General features: G+C 41.7%; 1 protein-coding gene and 1 long non-coding RNA gene across 4 annotated transcripts in view; one reads left to right on the forward strand and one right to left on the reverse strand.

Annotated features, from left to right (window-relative positions):
* Positions 1-847: 847 nt before the first annotated feature.
* Positions 848-11,317, forward strand: LOC311441068. The gene is made up of 4 exons (XR_014695779.1): positions 848-1,236; positions 4,133-4,435; positions 7,585-7,695; positions 10,440-11,317. It is a non-coding gene; the product is annotated as an uncharacterized lncRNA (long non-coding RNA).
* Positions 4,707-15,471, reverse strand: part of INPP5D (inositol polyphosphate-5-phosphatase D) — a 52,895-nt gene continuing 42,130 nt past the window's right edge. Inside the window, exons 17-28 of one of the 3 annotated variants that reach the window (XM_084528690.1) lie at positions 15,379-15,467; positions 15,061-15,142; positions 13,796-13,885; positions 13,503-13,616; positions 12,307-12,389; positions 11,184-11,271; positions 10,307-10,456; positions 9,440-9,533; positions 9,091-9,198; positions 8,223-8,495; positions 6,436-7,012; positions 4,707-5,748 (exon numbers count right to left, since the gene is read on the reverse strand). In XM_084528690.1, coding sequence (XP_084384816.1) covers positions 5,746-5,748; positions 6,436-7,012; positions 8,223-8,495; positions 9,091-9,198; positions 9,440-9,533; positions 10,307-10,456; positions 11,184-11,271; positions 12,307-12,389; positions 13,503-13,616; positions 13,796-13,885; positions 15,061-15,142; positions 15,379-15,467 — 1,751 coding nt within the window. In that variant the 3' untranslated portion in view covers positions 4,707-5,745. Of the gene's footprint in view, positions 5,749-6,435; positions 7,013-8,222; positions 8,499-9,090; positions 9,199-9,439; positions 9,534-10,306; positions 10,457-11,183; positions 11,272-12,306; positions 12,390-13,502; positions 13,617-13,795; positions 13,886-15,060; positions 15,143-15,378; positions 15,468-15,471 lie in introns of all 3 variants that reach the window. The other 2 variants (XM_084528689.1, XM_084528691.1) reach the window with 2 other exon arrangements.

The raw sequence follows: 15,471 nt of genomic DNA on the forward strand, positions 1-15,471 counted from the left end.
CAGGCCATGCCACATCTCCACCAGCCTTTGCTAATGTAAAAGCTGATGAAGTCTGTTTGTCCTAGCTGTGTTCTGAGGTTATCCCTCCTTGGGACATGGCGCCCTTTTAAAGGTATAATCATAGACCAGATTACAACAGTTTCTGTGTTTAATTACTTACAAATGAACAGGAGATGGAGAAGCAGCAATATATAAAGGTAGCCCAACACTGTGTTGTCACCAGAAAGTGTCACTACGAATGAAAGCTCTGTGCTACGGTCTGCATTTAAAAAGGTTTTCACTTGGAGTCTTTGTGCTTGCCCTTTGTGCGACTGCAGCACTCCTAGAAGGTACTGTCCATATTGTGAGATCTCTGCTGCATTTCTGAATCCATTCCTGTTGCTGATGGCAAGCCCCTGTTTGGCATGTTGTTGCAGACTGAAGACTTCAAATATGCCAGAGAGTAGGTTTCTAGTTCAAAACTCTCCTGACAAGCAGGATGCTGTAATGCATGGTACTACCTCAGATAGGAATAATTCAGCAGACAAATACAGAAAGGGCTGTAGGGAAGGATCCAGGGTTTGTATCGGTTTACCAGCTTGAGTCAGCCACGGCGTACTATCACAAAAAAAGCAAACCTCATCTCAAAGAGATAAACAGGACTGTCATCAGCAAAATGATCCTTCCCCTTTAATCAGCAAGAACAGGGTTTCTGGTGGAGACATATCCAGCTTTAGCCAGCATATTTCAAGAATGATGTGGAAAATCTAGGGTGTTGAAGTAGACTAGCAGGAAAAACTGAAATATGACCCAGAGGAAAGATTTAAACAGTTGGAATTGTTTACTCTAAAGAGGAGAAGGCTGATGGGAACCATGAGAGCAGTATACACACAAGCTGTGTCAGAAAATGAAGACAGTAACCTGATCTGATTGTTCACAGGGGAAAAACTAGACTGAAAAGGCTTAAAATACAGCAAAAAATGCACATCAGAGATTAGGAGAGAGTAGTGAAGTTCTGGAAACAGACTGCTTGAGGAAGATGAGAAACTCCCATACTGGAAGTATATAAAGCCAGTTAAAAACATTCCTCTGTGAAGAATTTTGTAGTTTACCCTTTATTGATATAGTAAATTGACTACATGACCTTTCAGGGTCCCTTCCAGACGTAATTTTCAGGGATGATGTGCTGAGATGGCTGTATTCTGATTTCTTACCTACTCCTGACACTCAAGTGATGAAATGGATCCTTGCTAAAAGGTGAGTGGAAGAATTTCTGATCCAAAGTTTTCCTTTAGACCCATTGCGAGGTCAGGCTGAAGCTTGCTGAGCTGACCAGTTAATTGCTGCTTTCTGACTTAGAACTTAAAATGTTCTTTTTTCTTTTCTTTTCTTTTTTTGAAAGATGTTGATCAGCAGTGTTTTTCTCAAGGACTAAGCTAGATTGAAAGCTCCATTTTCAAACTGGGCTTTGTTTTGGGTCTTCAAGTTCACATTGTAAAAGAGAGACACCCCCATCTGTTTTCTTCATACTTATGAACTACAATTATGAAGATGCAAATTGCTGTAAAGGATGGATTAGACATATTTTCCATGCACACTCTTTATCCTTTCTGTTGCAAAGCTCTCATTTCTTTTCCATTTTCTTTGCTGTGTCTTTCCTTCCTCCTCTGGGTCAACTGTTACTACTGGAGACTTCTTACCCTTCTGCTGGATTCTTTTTCATTCTGCAGATTCTCTACTCGCTTTTCAGCAATCTTTCTGCTTGTTGCTGGACCCTGTCTCCTACATCCACTCCTATCCATTCATTGTTTCCAGAGCACATTTAATACCTTGTTGTCTGCAATCTTTATCTCAATTACTTCTGATATAACCTAATGTTTTATGATACGCAAGATCAATTTACTCTGTATGTAATGTAGTCCAGACCTTGAAAAAAATGCAACAAAGTGTTAATAATAATCACATTGTGCAGCAGATCACCATCATTGGCACAGAATGGTTTCACTTAAACATAAGCACAGAAGTACAGCATAGCTGAGGATGGACGTTGTCTAGTCCAATGCCCAAAATCCCAGCAGATGCTCATGGCTATTGTGCGTGATGTCTCCTGCAAGGCAGGATCTTTGGGAATACAGTTTTGATTACAGTTCTCTGAATGCTACTGAAGAACGTCAGTTGTTTTTCACTTAAAAGGATATGTTGAAGCCCTTCCACGTTTGCAGTCACTGAATCTCTTCATGCAAAACTTTATTTTATTCATTGCTCAAAGCGGAAATCAAATAAAGCAGAATTGTGACAAAAATAAACCACGGACTCATACCTATGACATTGTGAAGCAGGGGATAGTTCTGCAGAGCTGAATTAAACTCTGCATGTCTAATGCACCTTTTGTTTAGTTGCCTTGGGAGCTAATGCAAAGATGATCTGTAAATAAAATTAATAAAGCAGGATAATGGTAATGAACTGAGCACAGAACTTCAGAGAAATTTGGTGATGCATAATGAGACAAAACATTACTCTGATAATGCTTTATCTCATTATGCGTCACAAAAAAACGTAACAAATTACAGTAGGTAAAAGGAAATCTCTTCCATCAACCTGCAATTCAACTGGGAAGGAATTTTTTGACAGACTTCAGAAGTCTTAAAACAAATCCAATCCTAGAATACTTTTTATTAAGAGCCACATTGGCAACAACACCATGCGCACTGTGGAATTAGAAAGATCTTTTTCATATTAATGTGAATAATAATCGGATGTTTGCTTATATATAGAAAGAACATCGCGTACCTCTACAGCTAACACCTCTTCTGCGCTCGGGAAATTTGGCATGTTGAAATGACTACTTGCATTCTGTAGCACTTGCATAACGAGTCCCCTCAGAAGCGCTCACAGGCAGGCACAGGTGACTGGGAGGCAGATGCGAGCAGCTATGTGAGACATAGCTCCAGCTGCACCCAGCTCTTGCTTCAGCTGTGCGTAGGAATTAGAGGAAACTACTGAGTCCTCCTTTTAATATTTCAGCCTCGACAAAATGAGCATCATGCAGATGCAGCTGGCATATATTATGGCACCAAACTGTTGGTTTTCACTGCAGCTCAAGAGCTTTCACCTTCACCTCAACTTTCCTAGTGCAGTCGACCAGTCTGCTCCTGCTGCATCTCTACTGTACGTTATAACCAAGGGATACAACAAGTAAGGATAGGGGTGGAGTCCCTTAGTCCTTTTTTTCTTCTCCTATTTTTACTCCTTCTTGAGCCATTTTCAGTATGACTCTACACCTTAAACAGAAAGTAACTAAACACCCCAGTACAGCATTTTAGGAAAAGCCTTAATAGATAGTTTTTTGATAGTTCTTTGATAGTTTTACAGTTGAAAGGACAAATAAACTCGTGTTAGATTCATCAGGTGCAGGCAGGAAGCAGGGTTTTAAACAGTCACTGTGTTCTACAACACTACAGGTACTTAAAATGTTTTTGACAGCTGTGTCTCCATGGAAATAAGTACACCAAGACTGCAGATATTATAAGAACTTAAAATAATGGACATTGGAAGGTTGCAGATAGGTAACATCTGGGGAAGATCAGTGAATTTTTGGACAATTCATACCCTTCGCTTCCTGTCTTCTACTTGCACTGCCTGTACATACCTATTAGACTATAACAGAGATTGCGGAAAAATGTTTCTGATTTGGCAAGAGAGAGTCCTGCACCCAGGGATATGTGAGAAAGAAGAAGTTAGTGTTTGGTCTCAAGCAGCTTCATCTCGTTCAGGACATGGGTAGTAAAACCAGGAGAGATCGTCTTAAAGGCTTTGACAGAAAGTATTAAAACAAACAAACAAAAAACTATAGGCACAAGACTTATTTTTTAAATTCAGTTCTCTAATATTCACGTCTGAAAAGCTCTCACAGCTTAGGGAGTCAGTGGAAAAACACTTCCATCACAGACAAACTGAGTCTGTTTCATTACTGAAGCATTAAAAGCTTTTCATAGAAAACCTGTCACGTTTCCATCTCCAAACATACATGAGCACACCACAGACTTTGTAGGAGCTGATCTAACTCTTCATAGTGGATAGAAAGTTCACTTGCCCCAGGAAGGTGTTTATTTATTTTGTTTTGTTTTTGTTTGTTTGTTTTTGTTTTCTCCAGTGGCTGTACAAGTTCTTCTGGAATCTGAAATAGAAAAGCTAAGCCCTCCCCAGGGCCAGGGAAATACCAGAGCAATTGAATTGAAGGAATTATGCAGGAAAGATTCTGTTGAATAAAGCAAGAGGAATGTAATCCGATGGACTGTCTAACTTATGAGGCAGCAAGAGAGTCAGGTGTTTCAGCAATGATGCCTTGAAAACCCAACCTATATGGTACAGAAAACTCTTTCTAAAAGGTTTGTACCTACAAATTATCACCTCCCACCCATTCTCACAAGCCTATGCTTGGCCCCTTCTACCCCAGGTAAGCTTTCAGTATATTTTCTAAACTCATAGAATTGGTAACTGTACCTGCTAGCAGGTGCTAGAATTTCTAAACCAGTTGTATCCACAAAGGGTCTGTGCACAGAGACAAATGTATCCTCAGTTACAGTATTGAGCAGCAATGTTGCAGCTTCACAGCACACCTCGGTGCCTGTGGTGTTTCTTTTGGGCATGGACTACAGTCACTGAGTGAGCTGATGTAACACTGAACTACAGCCGGCAGGCAGTTCTGAATTTTCAGCAAAGAATGGTCAGAAAGGTGACTATTTTATTATTTTAATCAACATGGAAACAATAGCAATGATTAGGTCACAAACAGGCATAGCCTAATTGTAACCACTGCATTAATACTTAACATGAATATAACAGAAATTACAATTATGTTAACATTATTCATTCTCAGTCAATGAACAAAAGTGTACAGTAAGGTCAGCATTAATCTATTAAGAATGCTACAAAACCAGCCAGCCTGTATCCTTCAAAAGCAGAGTGCTGGCCATAAGAAAGGATGGAACGACTGCTGCCCCTTCAGGCAGCTGTACTCCTAGGCTGCATACAGCCTGTCTATTCTTTCCCATTTCTGCACATAGTTCTGGCATTTCGCTTTGTTTGTTAGGGGTATGCACTACCTGCTAGGGAAAACAAAACCAAAAAAAGAGCTACAGTGTCAAGGGCCAGCCCTCACACTCTGCATGAATGCATGTATGCAGCTTGGGAGCTCACACAAGAGGCCAAGCTGGCTCCATTGACAGTGTGTGACATTCATCAGAATCTGCTATTCAAACTGTTTTCCCACCCTTCCCTAACTCCTTGCTCCACGGATTTGACATACTTTGGAGCTGTACCGCTTTCAGAATGCTTTCTTTTACATATCACTCTTTATTAGGAATTCCCTAACACAAAATAAAAGAAAATTGCTTTTGTAAAAAGGGGGTTCTTTAAACACACCCCTTCCATCTTCTAGTCCTTATGCCGTACCTTCCTCTTTTTCCAAAACATTTACCAATGCATGTACTTAACCACCTGCCTCTTAATAGAAGTACCAAAGTGACACTACAAAAGGCTAAATTGCATTTGTTATTGTGGTCCTGGCTCCTCTTGGTCCGAGCAACATAGGCTAAACTTCTCAGCTAGAACACTTTCAAAATCGCAGAGAGGGATACACTCTCAAAAATAAAAATTCCCAGTCTTTTTAGGACCAGACCAGAGGTTATCAGTGTGAACAGAGCAGTAATCGCCATCTTTCTTCCCACCAGGACTCCTCCGAGGGTGCCACACGCCATGCTGTTTTCACTGTAGAGACAAGAGAAGACATCAGCTTGTCTATTGCCCGTTTTTATGAAGAATTAAAAAAAAAAAAACAAACACACACAAACTTACAGCTCACTCACTCTTTTTGTCCCACACCCACTTATTAAGACCTCCCCTACTCTTCATCCAGCTTGTGACCTTCTGAAAACAACAACAAAAACAGCCCAGGAAGGTAGATGCATGATTATTCCTGTAGAGGGCTCAACAATGTCTTTGGACAACGCTGCTATGAGTTGATACGTCTTCCCTTAGATAAATACTTTTAATAATTTTTCTGTTAGTTACAGCAAAGCAAACCTATCAGCCTGAACTGCAGTTTTGTGCTGTCAGGCCAAGTTTGGGCATTCTCAGAAACAATGCAGTATACACCAAACAAGCAATAATGAAGTAGCTGACTATTTGCATTCCTAATCTGGCTATCAAGCTTAAAGGGTTCAGGAGCAATTAAAACTCTATGCAAAACTTAGACTACGGTTTCACAAAATAACAACTGCTGCTGCTTTAAGAAATTCCCTCACATCCCCTGCTCTGCAAGCCCTGGAGGTCAGTGGGACAGTGCTCTGAGCTTGGTCAGGAAATACAGAGGGCATACATTAAACCAGTACACCTTGTAGTTTTCTGCTGTGACACCAGAGCCTAATAAAACTCCCACAGCCACAAGAAACACACCGGTGTGGTTGTCCTGCTGACTGGCCCCTCTTCTGTCCGATGCTTCCCGGAGTGTGGCAGCTCTGAGCTGTCCCGATAGTCTCGGCCCTTGGAGTTCTGCATGTCCAGCACTGCCCGGCTCTTGGAGGGAAGGGGCGGCTTGTTGACCTGTCCCTGTGTGGCTGAGCTGACTTCAGACCTTGAAGGTTTGACTAATTTTTTGAGTGGTGCTGAGTTTTCTGATGACACGGCCATCTTTGTTTTGCCTTGAGTCTTTTCACTTACATTCTTTTCTTCAGATTGGCTGGAGCAGGTATAGGAGCGAAATCGCTGTGTGGGGACCAGGAATGGGGGGGATGGTTGTTTGCCAGAGGTCTTGCTGCTCTCAGGCTCTTGCGGCCTTGTGAGAAGAAAGCTCTGATCGGGCACTGGCAGCTGCTCTTTTCGTGAGGCCTTGGGGTAGTCCTGTTCTTTCTTTGATGCCACCTTGCCCTTAGAGCCCATACAGCCATACAGTGGGTTCTCAAACATCTCTGGTTTTTGCTGTCCCTCCTCCGGAAATAAAGGCTCTGCCATGTTCTTCCCCGGTTCAGGTGGCCTACAGTCATCAAAGCAGTGTAAAACAGAGAATTTTAAAGAGCAGGCAAGATAAACTGACTGATTTAAGAGAAAATGAATAGGAAATGAACATGATAAAATTAAACTGACTGCACAAATAAGTAACAGGATAAAAATTAAACTCAGGGGACAGAACAGAATTGTGTATGGCTTCTTTTGTCTTGTTTAATCTCTGAGTGCAGATAGACATGGTGCTGTACAAACTCCCTGCTGGACTACAGTCTTGTCAAAGTGATGCTTGGCTTCTCTTTTGAACAGAGATAAGATACTGAGCCAAACTGTATCAAGTGCTTTGATGGCTACGTGACATACACAAATCTGAATTGAAATGTTAATAAGAATCTTCAGATCTGGCAGGGAGGATTGAAGTGGCTGTCTGGACAGGTAACAGTTAAGAGCTCACATCATGCTAGATCATTATACAACTAGGTCAATCTCCTCTTGCTACCAATATCATCTGGTATTTCTAAGGAATGGATAAAACTGTACCAGGTACATTAACAGACTGAAGCAGTGTTTGCAGCTGTGACTCCTGCAAGTTCTGTCTTACAGTGTGCTGAGTACATTTACCAGCGAACGCTAGCCCAGACTCAGAAAGCAGCTGTCACTATGAAGAAGAGGCCTGGAATGAGGACACTGAACAAGCACTGAGCAAGCACTGGGGTAGAGTAGTCTCGTCACTTTACTAAGTTTTTTTTTTTTTTAATTTTCAATTGCAGAGTTGGAATTCTGCAACAAGACTTGTGATAGATGCAGACATCTACAGCAAGTTGGACATTTGTATAGTAGTGCAAGTAGAAATCCTACTGAGTACTGAAGTACTGCACACACGACGTGTGAAGGAGCTCTCCTTCCCATCTCAACTCCTAAAGCTCAACTCCTAATTTTTCTTCTTTGTTAGTACAGCTAACTCTGTAGTCTTCTCCTTCTCTCTAGAACCCAGCTGGTAGAAAATTAAATTTGGACACATATTTTTGACTTTCCTTTCACCAAAGTCTGAGTAACTAGTACACTAGTTTCTTTTGAGTATGTGATGCCTGCACTTGCGACCTTCCCTTACCTATTTCTAATTCTAGAGATAAAAGGCTGAAAGAATATATTCCATCTGTTCTTACAGATAATGAAACAGCAACCATGCAGAATAATAGAGGAGAAGGGGAATAGTCTCAGTGTAAAAGGCAAAGACTCACAGATGCTCTTGACTCCTACTGGAGATGCTTCTGTTTACTGTAACTGTAGGCTGGAGGGACGGTTTTGGAGATAGAGGTGACAAGGAGGGTGATGTGGAGGATGGCTCCCTCTGTCCCATTACAGAGGTATTCTCTTTGGGATTCTGCTCGTAGTTCCAGAAAGATAGCTGGTCTGATGACGGTATCTGCTTAATCTGGCTTGTTGCAGAAGGTTGCTGCGAGAAAGCAGCCATCCCCAGGTAGTTGGGGTTGCTGATGTCTGTGGGAGTGCAGCTGCTGAAGAGAAAAAATATTGTTAGAAAGATACATGAAAAAATACGTTTTTTTCTGTCTCTCTGCCAGCTACAAAGGAGTTAGTGCCCACTGACTGCTTTGATTCAATACCACCTACTGTGCTTTTTTTTTTTTTTTGTCACTGTTGTTTCAGAATCAGAGACTAAGTGGGAGTCCTGCTAGCACCTAGCTCCTCTGGGTCACTGGAGAGGAAGCAGCTAGGTCCAGGCCACCTCCCCCAGCCCCACATAGTTTCTCTGGCTGTGGCAGACACTTCCATTTCCAGGCTGCAGAGCGCACTAGTGCTCAGCTTTTGCAGCCACATGCAGGGGCAAACAACAATTGTACAGGGTTTGGGGCCCAGCAGTTCAGCGGGCAGCTGCAGCGGGATGGCTGAAAGCAAGAAGCAGATCACAGCACTGGACAGCATTGCACAGTGTAGAAATATGGTGCTGGAGCAACAGGAGAGACATTTGGCCTTCTGAGGTGTACTCGTATAGATTTGCAGGCAGAAGGCAGCGCTCTCAGAAAACAAGACAAGCAGTTTAAGCATAGCTTCCCACCTAAAATGGCAGAGGTAAGGCAGCAAGATTACCGTAACATATCCTCCTTTCCCGGGTTGTCTGGAGAAGAGGAAGCACTCCCCCAGTAGCGAGCAATGGCTGCTGCCTCTTTGGCCATCAAATGAGTAGATTTTGGTTTTCTGTTGGAAATGAAAGGACCCTTCTTAAGGAGAGGTGTAAATGGAGTGCAGCTGCCCAGTTTGACTTAAATATTCTCAGCTTTCAAAGCTTTGAACTCAGAAGAACTGACCAGTGCTGACCAGAGGGCCACAAAGGCAGCATCCCAGTGCTCATCATGCCTATTAAAACCACAGCAAGCCCAGCTTTACATTTATTGAACCAACTAGTTTTCAGTAACTGATTTACCCCTTTGCCCTTTACCTGTTAGCCTGATCCCAGTCTTTATTAGTCTCTAAATTGCTGATGTTCTTTGGTTTCTGCCCAGTGATTTCATCACGTTCAACCTTGACAAAATCTGGAGGAAAGAAAAGGCATTAAGGAGTGCTTGGGCAGCTTCAGAGTCCAGTTCCCTAGGTTTTCTGCATTACTGCTTTTATTAAGGCATCTCAACGTGTATTAGAATGACAGGGAGCTGGTTCTAAACAGTTGTTGCTGTTATGTTTTCGACTGCCCACTAATTCATATCATGTTTTGGTGACATAGGAAAGCCAGTGTCTATTCTGAAATACAAACAAAGGTTGCAAGCCCCCAAACAGTCATATACAGGTCATTTTAACATCGAGGATAGTAGTAAATATCCTTAGGCTACTTTTGTATTCTGAAAGAGGACAGCAGGCAGCACGGTGATAATAAGACAGGTTTGTGAACTTTTAGATGAGAAATTGCTCCTTGAGAGCCTCACATACTGTTTGCAGATGCACCCCGGGCTGACTAGTGGAGGGACAGCTTTGGCACTTTACCATATAGCCACTGCAAGTGAAAATAAGGTATCATCATTCAATAAAACCAGTATCAGTGACAGACAGGGGGCTCTCTCAGTCTGTCAAATTTACATGAATGATGAAAAAGAAAAAAACAAATGGAATTGCTGTGAATTTCTCACAGCATGGCTATACTCCTGAGAGCTAACAATAAAAAATATATCTTTGTGCAGTTAGCATCAAAAACTCTTACTATTTGGGACTAATAGCACTGCAAGTATAATTTTCAATTCCTTGATAGTTATCAGACATCTTCTAAAATGGAATACTCTACTGTGAGTGTTACAGAGATGATCTAGTTCCTTACCATACAGTTTCTCTCTCTGCTTTCCTTGTGATGTTTGCAACTTGATTTCACCTTGGAAGACCCCTGTTTTCTCACCATGGTGTGTCAGCACAGTATGGATAGGAACTAAGGATTCTGTTGCTTCTATTCGCAGGGCAATGCAGCCTTCCCCTAGAAGATGAAAAGTAATAAGCCTCGGACTAAGAAAAAAAGCACTGAATTCCCTTTGTCATGTCAGTCATCTACATCTGTGCAGACAGGGCCAAGATTACTGGAGAGAATCTGCTCTGGACCATGGTAAAGACTGTCGTATTTCTTTTACACTTCCTCACACGTTTGTGAAGGACTTGGACATTCCAGACACCAGCAGGCGACTACAGGGTGCTGAGCTTCCATGACTGATAAGGAAAACGTGAGCAGGTAACTGCCATGTCAGTTAATGTGATTACAGCAGAGAGCCTTCTGTGGACAAGGACTGCAGGCTAGCTGATTAGTACTTGGAAGCAAGCAGCAGTGACAATGACTTTTCTGTAGCCAGGAGAAATGCATCAAGTAATTGCAAGTGAAACAGGATTTGCATGTGCTGAACAAACGCATTTAAACAGACTGACTCCTGGTTTAATTCCAGTAGAGTACTTTCTTTTTAAGCCACTACTCTTTTATGGCTTGTAAAGTTTACACAGATTGATGACTCTAGTTCATAGTCCTCTAAGCATCATTACCTTATAAAATATTGCCCACAATGTATTTTTGTATGTATTGAGCTCTAAATCAGAAGTCAGAGCATCATAGATGTTCAGTCTGTAAGAGTTAGTTCTGTTCTCTCCCACTCTTCCAGCGATTTGGGAAAAACTAAGTAGATTTTGACTCATCCAGAACTTTATAGCTAAGCATTTACCGTAAGATTCATCACTGTCTGATGACTTAATGCTGATCAGGATGTGTTGATCCAGTAGGTATTCTGGGTCTGAGATGATTGGAGTCAGCTGAAAGAAATTAATGTGGGTAAATACAACAGGTTCGCTACATGAACCAAGTTCTCCCTGTGCCTCAATCCCAAATGAACAAAATTCAGCTGGACAGACCTGTGAGGGTATCATGTCATGCCCAGGTTCAGGCTCTTCAGTCATGTTTGGAGGTCTGTGATAGGATGTTACACTTCCTAGAGTCTCCCACTCTCACGCCCCGCACAGCAGCTAGGATGCTACAAATCACTTGTGTTGGGCTCAGCTGCATTTTTTTCCTACAATGCAGGACTGAAAACTGCTCTAGGAGGAAGTGATCTGGACTCTCATTACAGGCTGTTCCCCAAAATCTGTTTGGCTCTTACTACAATTGCTTATTGTAGAATCTTTCCCCAGCCTCTGAGTGTAAGGCATTCTTTCCAAAGTCAGCAGTTCCTGTTTTGGGCTATTCAGAAACGTACTGACATACATATTTGTTCAAAATCCAACAGCTCTGATAATTATTCTAGCTCCCACCATGCCTGGAAACAGAGAACGGCTCCAATATCAAGGATAGGACTTGTCTCTGACACTGAGGTACAGAACACTACATCTGGCCACTGATGTTCTTTTTAACACAGGTAAAAAATACTTAGTTAACTTTTCACAGAAATACTAAGAAAAAACCTTTTCTGACAAGGCAAAGAAACTCTGGGGCAGAGTTACTCTTTATTCTGTTTTATCTTCCATCTAAAACAAACAAAAAACCAGACCTGTTTAAAAGACTTCTCGACACAGTTGTGTTCACTTAAAAGGTGAGGAGAAAAGTCATGCACATGAGTGACATAATCATGCCAGCAAAATTTCTGATGCAGATGGAAGTATGCTGGCAGGCAAGTCCTTTCCTTCTTATAAACTACTTGGCTTAAGTACATCCCGCATTCTTATGAACTCTTTTGGGTGTAAATAAGGCCACAACAATATTCCTGAAAACAGTATTATATAAGCAGAAGACTTAATGTTGCTTATGGGATGCAAGTGGAAGGCTTCTCTTCTATAGGGATATTTCCAGCTTACCTTTGGAAGAGCATCAATGAACTTTACCACAAGCTCCCCTTCGTTTCCATCCTCATTTTCTCCTTCCTGGCTCTTTACAAAACCTACAAAGTGATGAGAAAGGAGATCACCAGAAGAGAGACAGCAAGAACTTGGCAAGAATTTGGCCTTTTCAGATGCTAGATCTCCAAAAGGCCAACGTTTACTTTCCTACTCGGACACAAGTTTTAAAAGTATTAAGAAGCTTATGGTTTGAGCTACAGGTAAACGTTTACATGGAAAATTTACAAGTGATCTTAATGGGGCATTGTTAAGTGGTTTTATTTTACAGTTCAGCTTGGCACTGAAAAGCTCAGTGCATACATGGACTGGAGGATAAGAACATGACAGCTCTTCCTACGCCACTCAAGATAGCACACTTTTGAAATTCTAATTTAAGATTCGTAATACACTGTTTCCATAGAAATTTATGCAAATTTTGATACAGCCAAAAAATAATCTTTTATGGAACTGTCTTTGACACAGCTCTCTGACATGCAATAATGTGATGAAGCGTACACCGAAGGCATGCTGTCCCACTTAGAAGAGCAGTCCTGTGATGGAAATTGCTTAAAAAAAGCACAGTAAGGGCATGTAGGCTTGCATTACATAAACAGCTGAGACTCAGCCCTGCAGCACATGGACAGAGAGTAAAATATGTAGTGCTGGTAGGTACACAGTCCCATTTACAGAGTCATCACACCATCTTTCTTTTCACTTTAAGCTGATCCTCTGATTTGTTCTTTTCAAACCAGGGGAACCGTGTTATATTTATTAGACCAATGCAGATGCTTTATTTTGAAAGCACCTGATCACTTGTAGCAGGCATGATTAGAAGTTTAATCAATCGTGTGTTAGCTAAATAGATATTTTTTTGTGTGCAGAAACAAGAACAATACACATTTCTCTTCAAGGAAGAGATGATCAGATTGTCAGACAAGATGGAAGAAATGGCAAAAGGTTACGTGTCTAAGCATGGATTACAGCTAAATGGCTGTAAGTATTGCTGACAGTAAAGGATGACTTGCAGAATGCAACAGATCTCTAGGACGTTCCTTTTTTGCACTGAAACAAGTGACCTACACAGCCATTTATTTAGATCAAAGCCAAAGGAAGGGGAATTAATTCAAACAAACAGGGAACTTTAACAGAAAGAATAAAGATGGGTAAACCCATACCTTCTAAGCAGCTAGAGTGAAACTCAATGTAGAACTTGGTCTGGGACTTGGTCTTTAGAGTAGCATAGCAGTGCAGGAACTCGATCTCCCCTTGGGAGTCTGTGTACTTGGAGTCTAGGAAAGAGGAGGGAAAATGAGAATATTTTCAGTAGGAGAAAAAGAGAGGGCATTTTTGAATGGACTATTTGAGAATCAGCTTTTTCTTTCGATATACACAATATGTGGCATCTTATATCCAAAGATACAAAGACAGATATATCCAAGACAGTACATTTGCACTCAGTCTGACTAACCATTCTTTGAAACAAACTGTGAGGAGACTCCCACTTCAAAGGTGGCAAACACGGGACTGTGGTCACTTGTCATGATGTCAGTGGTGCAGCCTGCCGACAAGAGAGGGACAATAGTTACCACCCTGCATTTCTGCCCTGCTCCATTGAGATCACTGCAATAGGAATATTATTCAGTAATTTTCCAGAAAACATAACTGTCGCTGTGGTAACTGCGACAGTCAAAGGTGTTTCTACATAATCTCATATTAGTATATAGGAATGTAACTCTTCTCTCAAAATACAGGAAGATTTATTTAATGGACACAACTTTACCACATCATTTTGCAAGTGACTATCAATGTTACATTTCCCCAATACTGAAAACCCTCGTGGTGGTCTTGGTTATGTCTGCAAGGTGCACAGCTACTTCAAGCTCTAATAGGGCAGGCAATCACATGGGAATACATCGTTGCCACTTCTGCACTACAGACCCACTCATGGCATAAAATTAACAGTGGAGTAAGTAATGGCTTGGCATTATCTAGGCACACAGTGAGTTCCAGATAGCCCAGCCCATTGAACAGAAGGGTGTATAGGCAGATGCCATACTCCTAGAGGTGCTTAATTTAACAACACATTCCATCATCATAGGTTTTGTGATCATGTCAGTCCAGTTTATCCAGCAAGAGACTTCTGCAGCCCTCTTCTCAATCCCATGCACAGAAAAATCATCATCATTATACCTACATGATTAGTTCTACATATAGTCAATGAAATTTCAGGAACTAGTATCTAGGTCTTTTTTAAACAGGTCTTACAGGTTTGCCCTCTTCCCTACGTGCCTAGTACCTAGTCCCTAGTACCACACATCCTTCTGGAATATGAATTGGTAGAAGAGAGATATTTGCAGCTCCAGCCTCTGCAGACTGGACCATGTACGAAGGGTCCGTCCTGCTGGCACCAACAAGGAGCTCCTGGTGGCAACTGCATGGAAAAGTGCAGTTGTTGTTGCCAAGAAATAACTGGTATAAAAGGCTCCTATAGTGTATCCTAAAGCTGGACAGCTGCAGCTGCCTAAGTGCTATTCTGCATATAAAAGAGTAACAGAATTAATTCCCAACTTTGTAAGGTTACAGGCAGAGAGATTTGGATCCAGTCTGCATGGTTTAACATCAGGTCCCTCTATGCTGAGTGCCTGGCAGTGCAGGGAGATTCCTACAGACTGCTCTGAATCATTTCCGTTTCAGACTGATTGCTTTGCTATCTACAATCTGCTATCTACCCACCATAGGACTGACAGACAACGTGCACCATGGGGTATGATTTCCAGAGCACTCGATCACACCAGGACGGCAAATTGTACTTCATCTGCAAACCAAAGGAGAACTGATGTCAAGAAGAAGGGAAAGGACAAGTTCACAAAAGAACAGGAAATTCGCTTGCCCAAGCACTATATTTGTGTTAAATCTTTTTGTCTGGATCAACTCCTTTCAAAATGCTATGAGCGCAGAACATGGAAAGATTTGTTTTGGTCACTTCCTTCAGTAGGTGTTGCCTTCCCTGCTCTGCTATATACTCATGAAGTGAAATCAGTTTTCACCTACCCCTGTAGCTTTTTGCTTGGTGTAAGCATACTTCTCCCGGGTACCTCTTTCAAAACGGTAGGTTGGAGCAAAAGTAATCTCTTCTTCCTCTAA

The sequence above is a fragment of the Aythya ferina genome (assembly GCF_964211825.1).
Source record: "Aythya ferina genome assembly, chromosome: 9".
Taxonomy (NCBI): domain Eukaryota; kingdom Metazoa; phylum Chordata; class Aves; order Anseriformes; family Anatidae; genus Aythya; species Aythya ferina.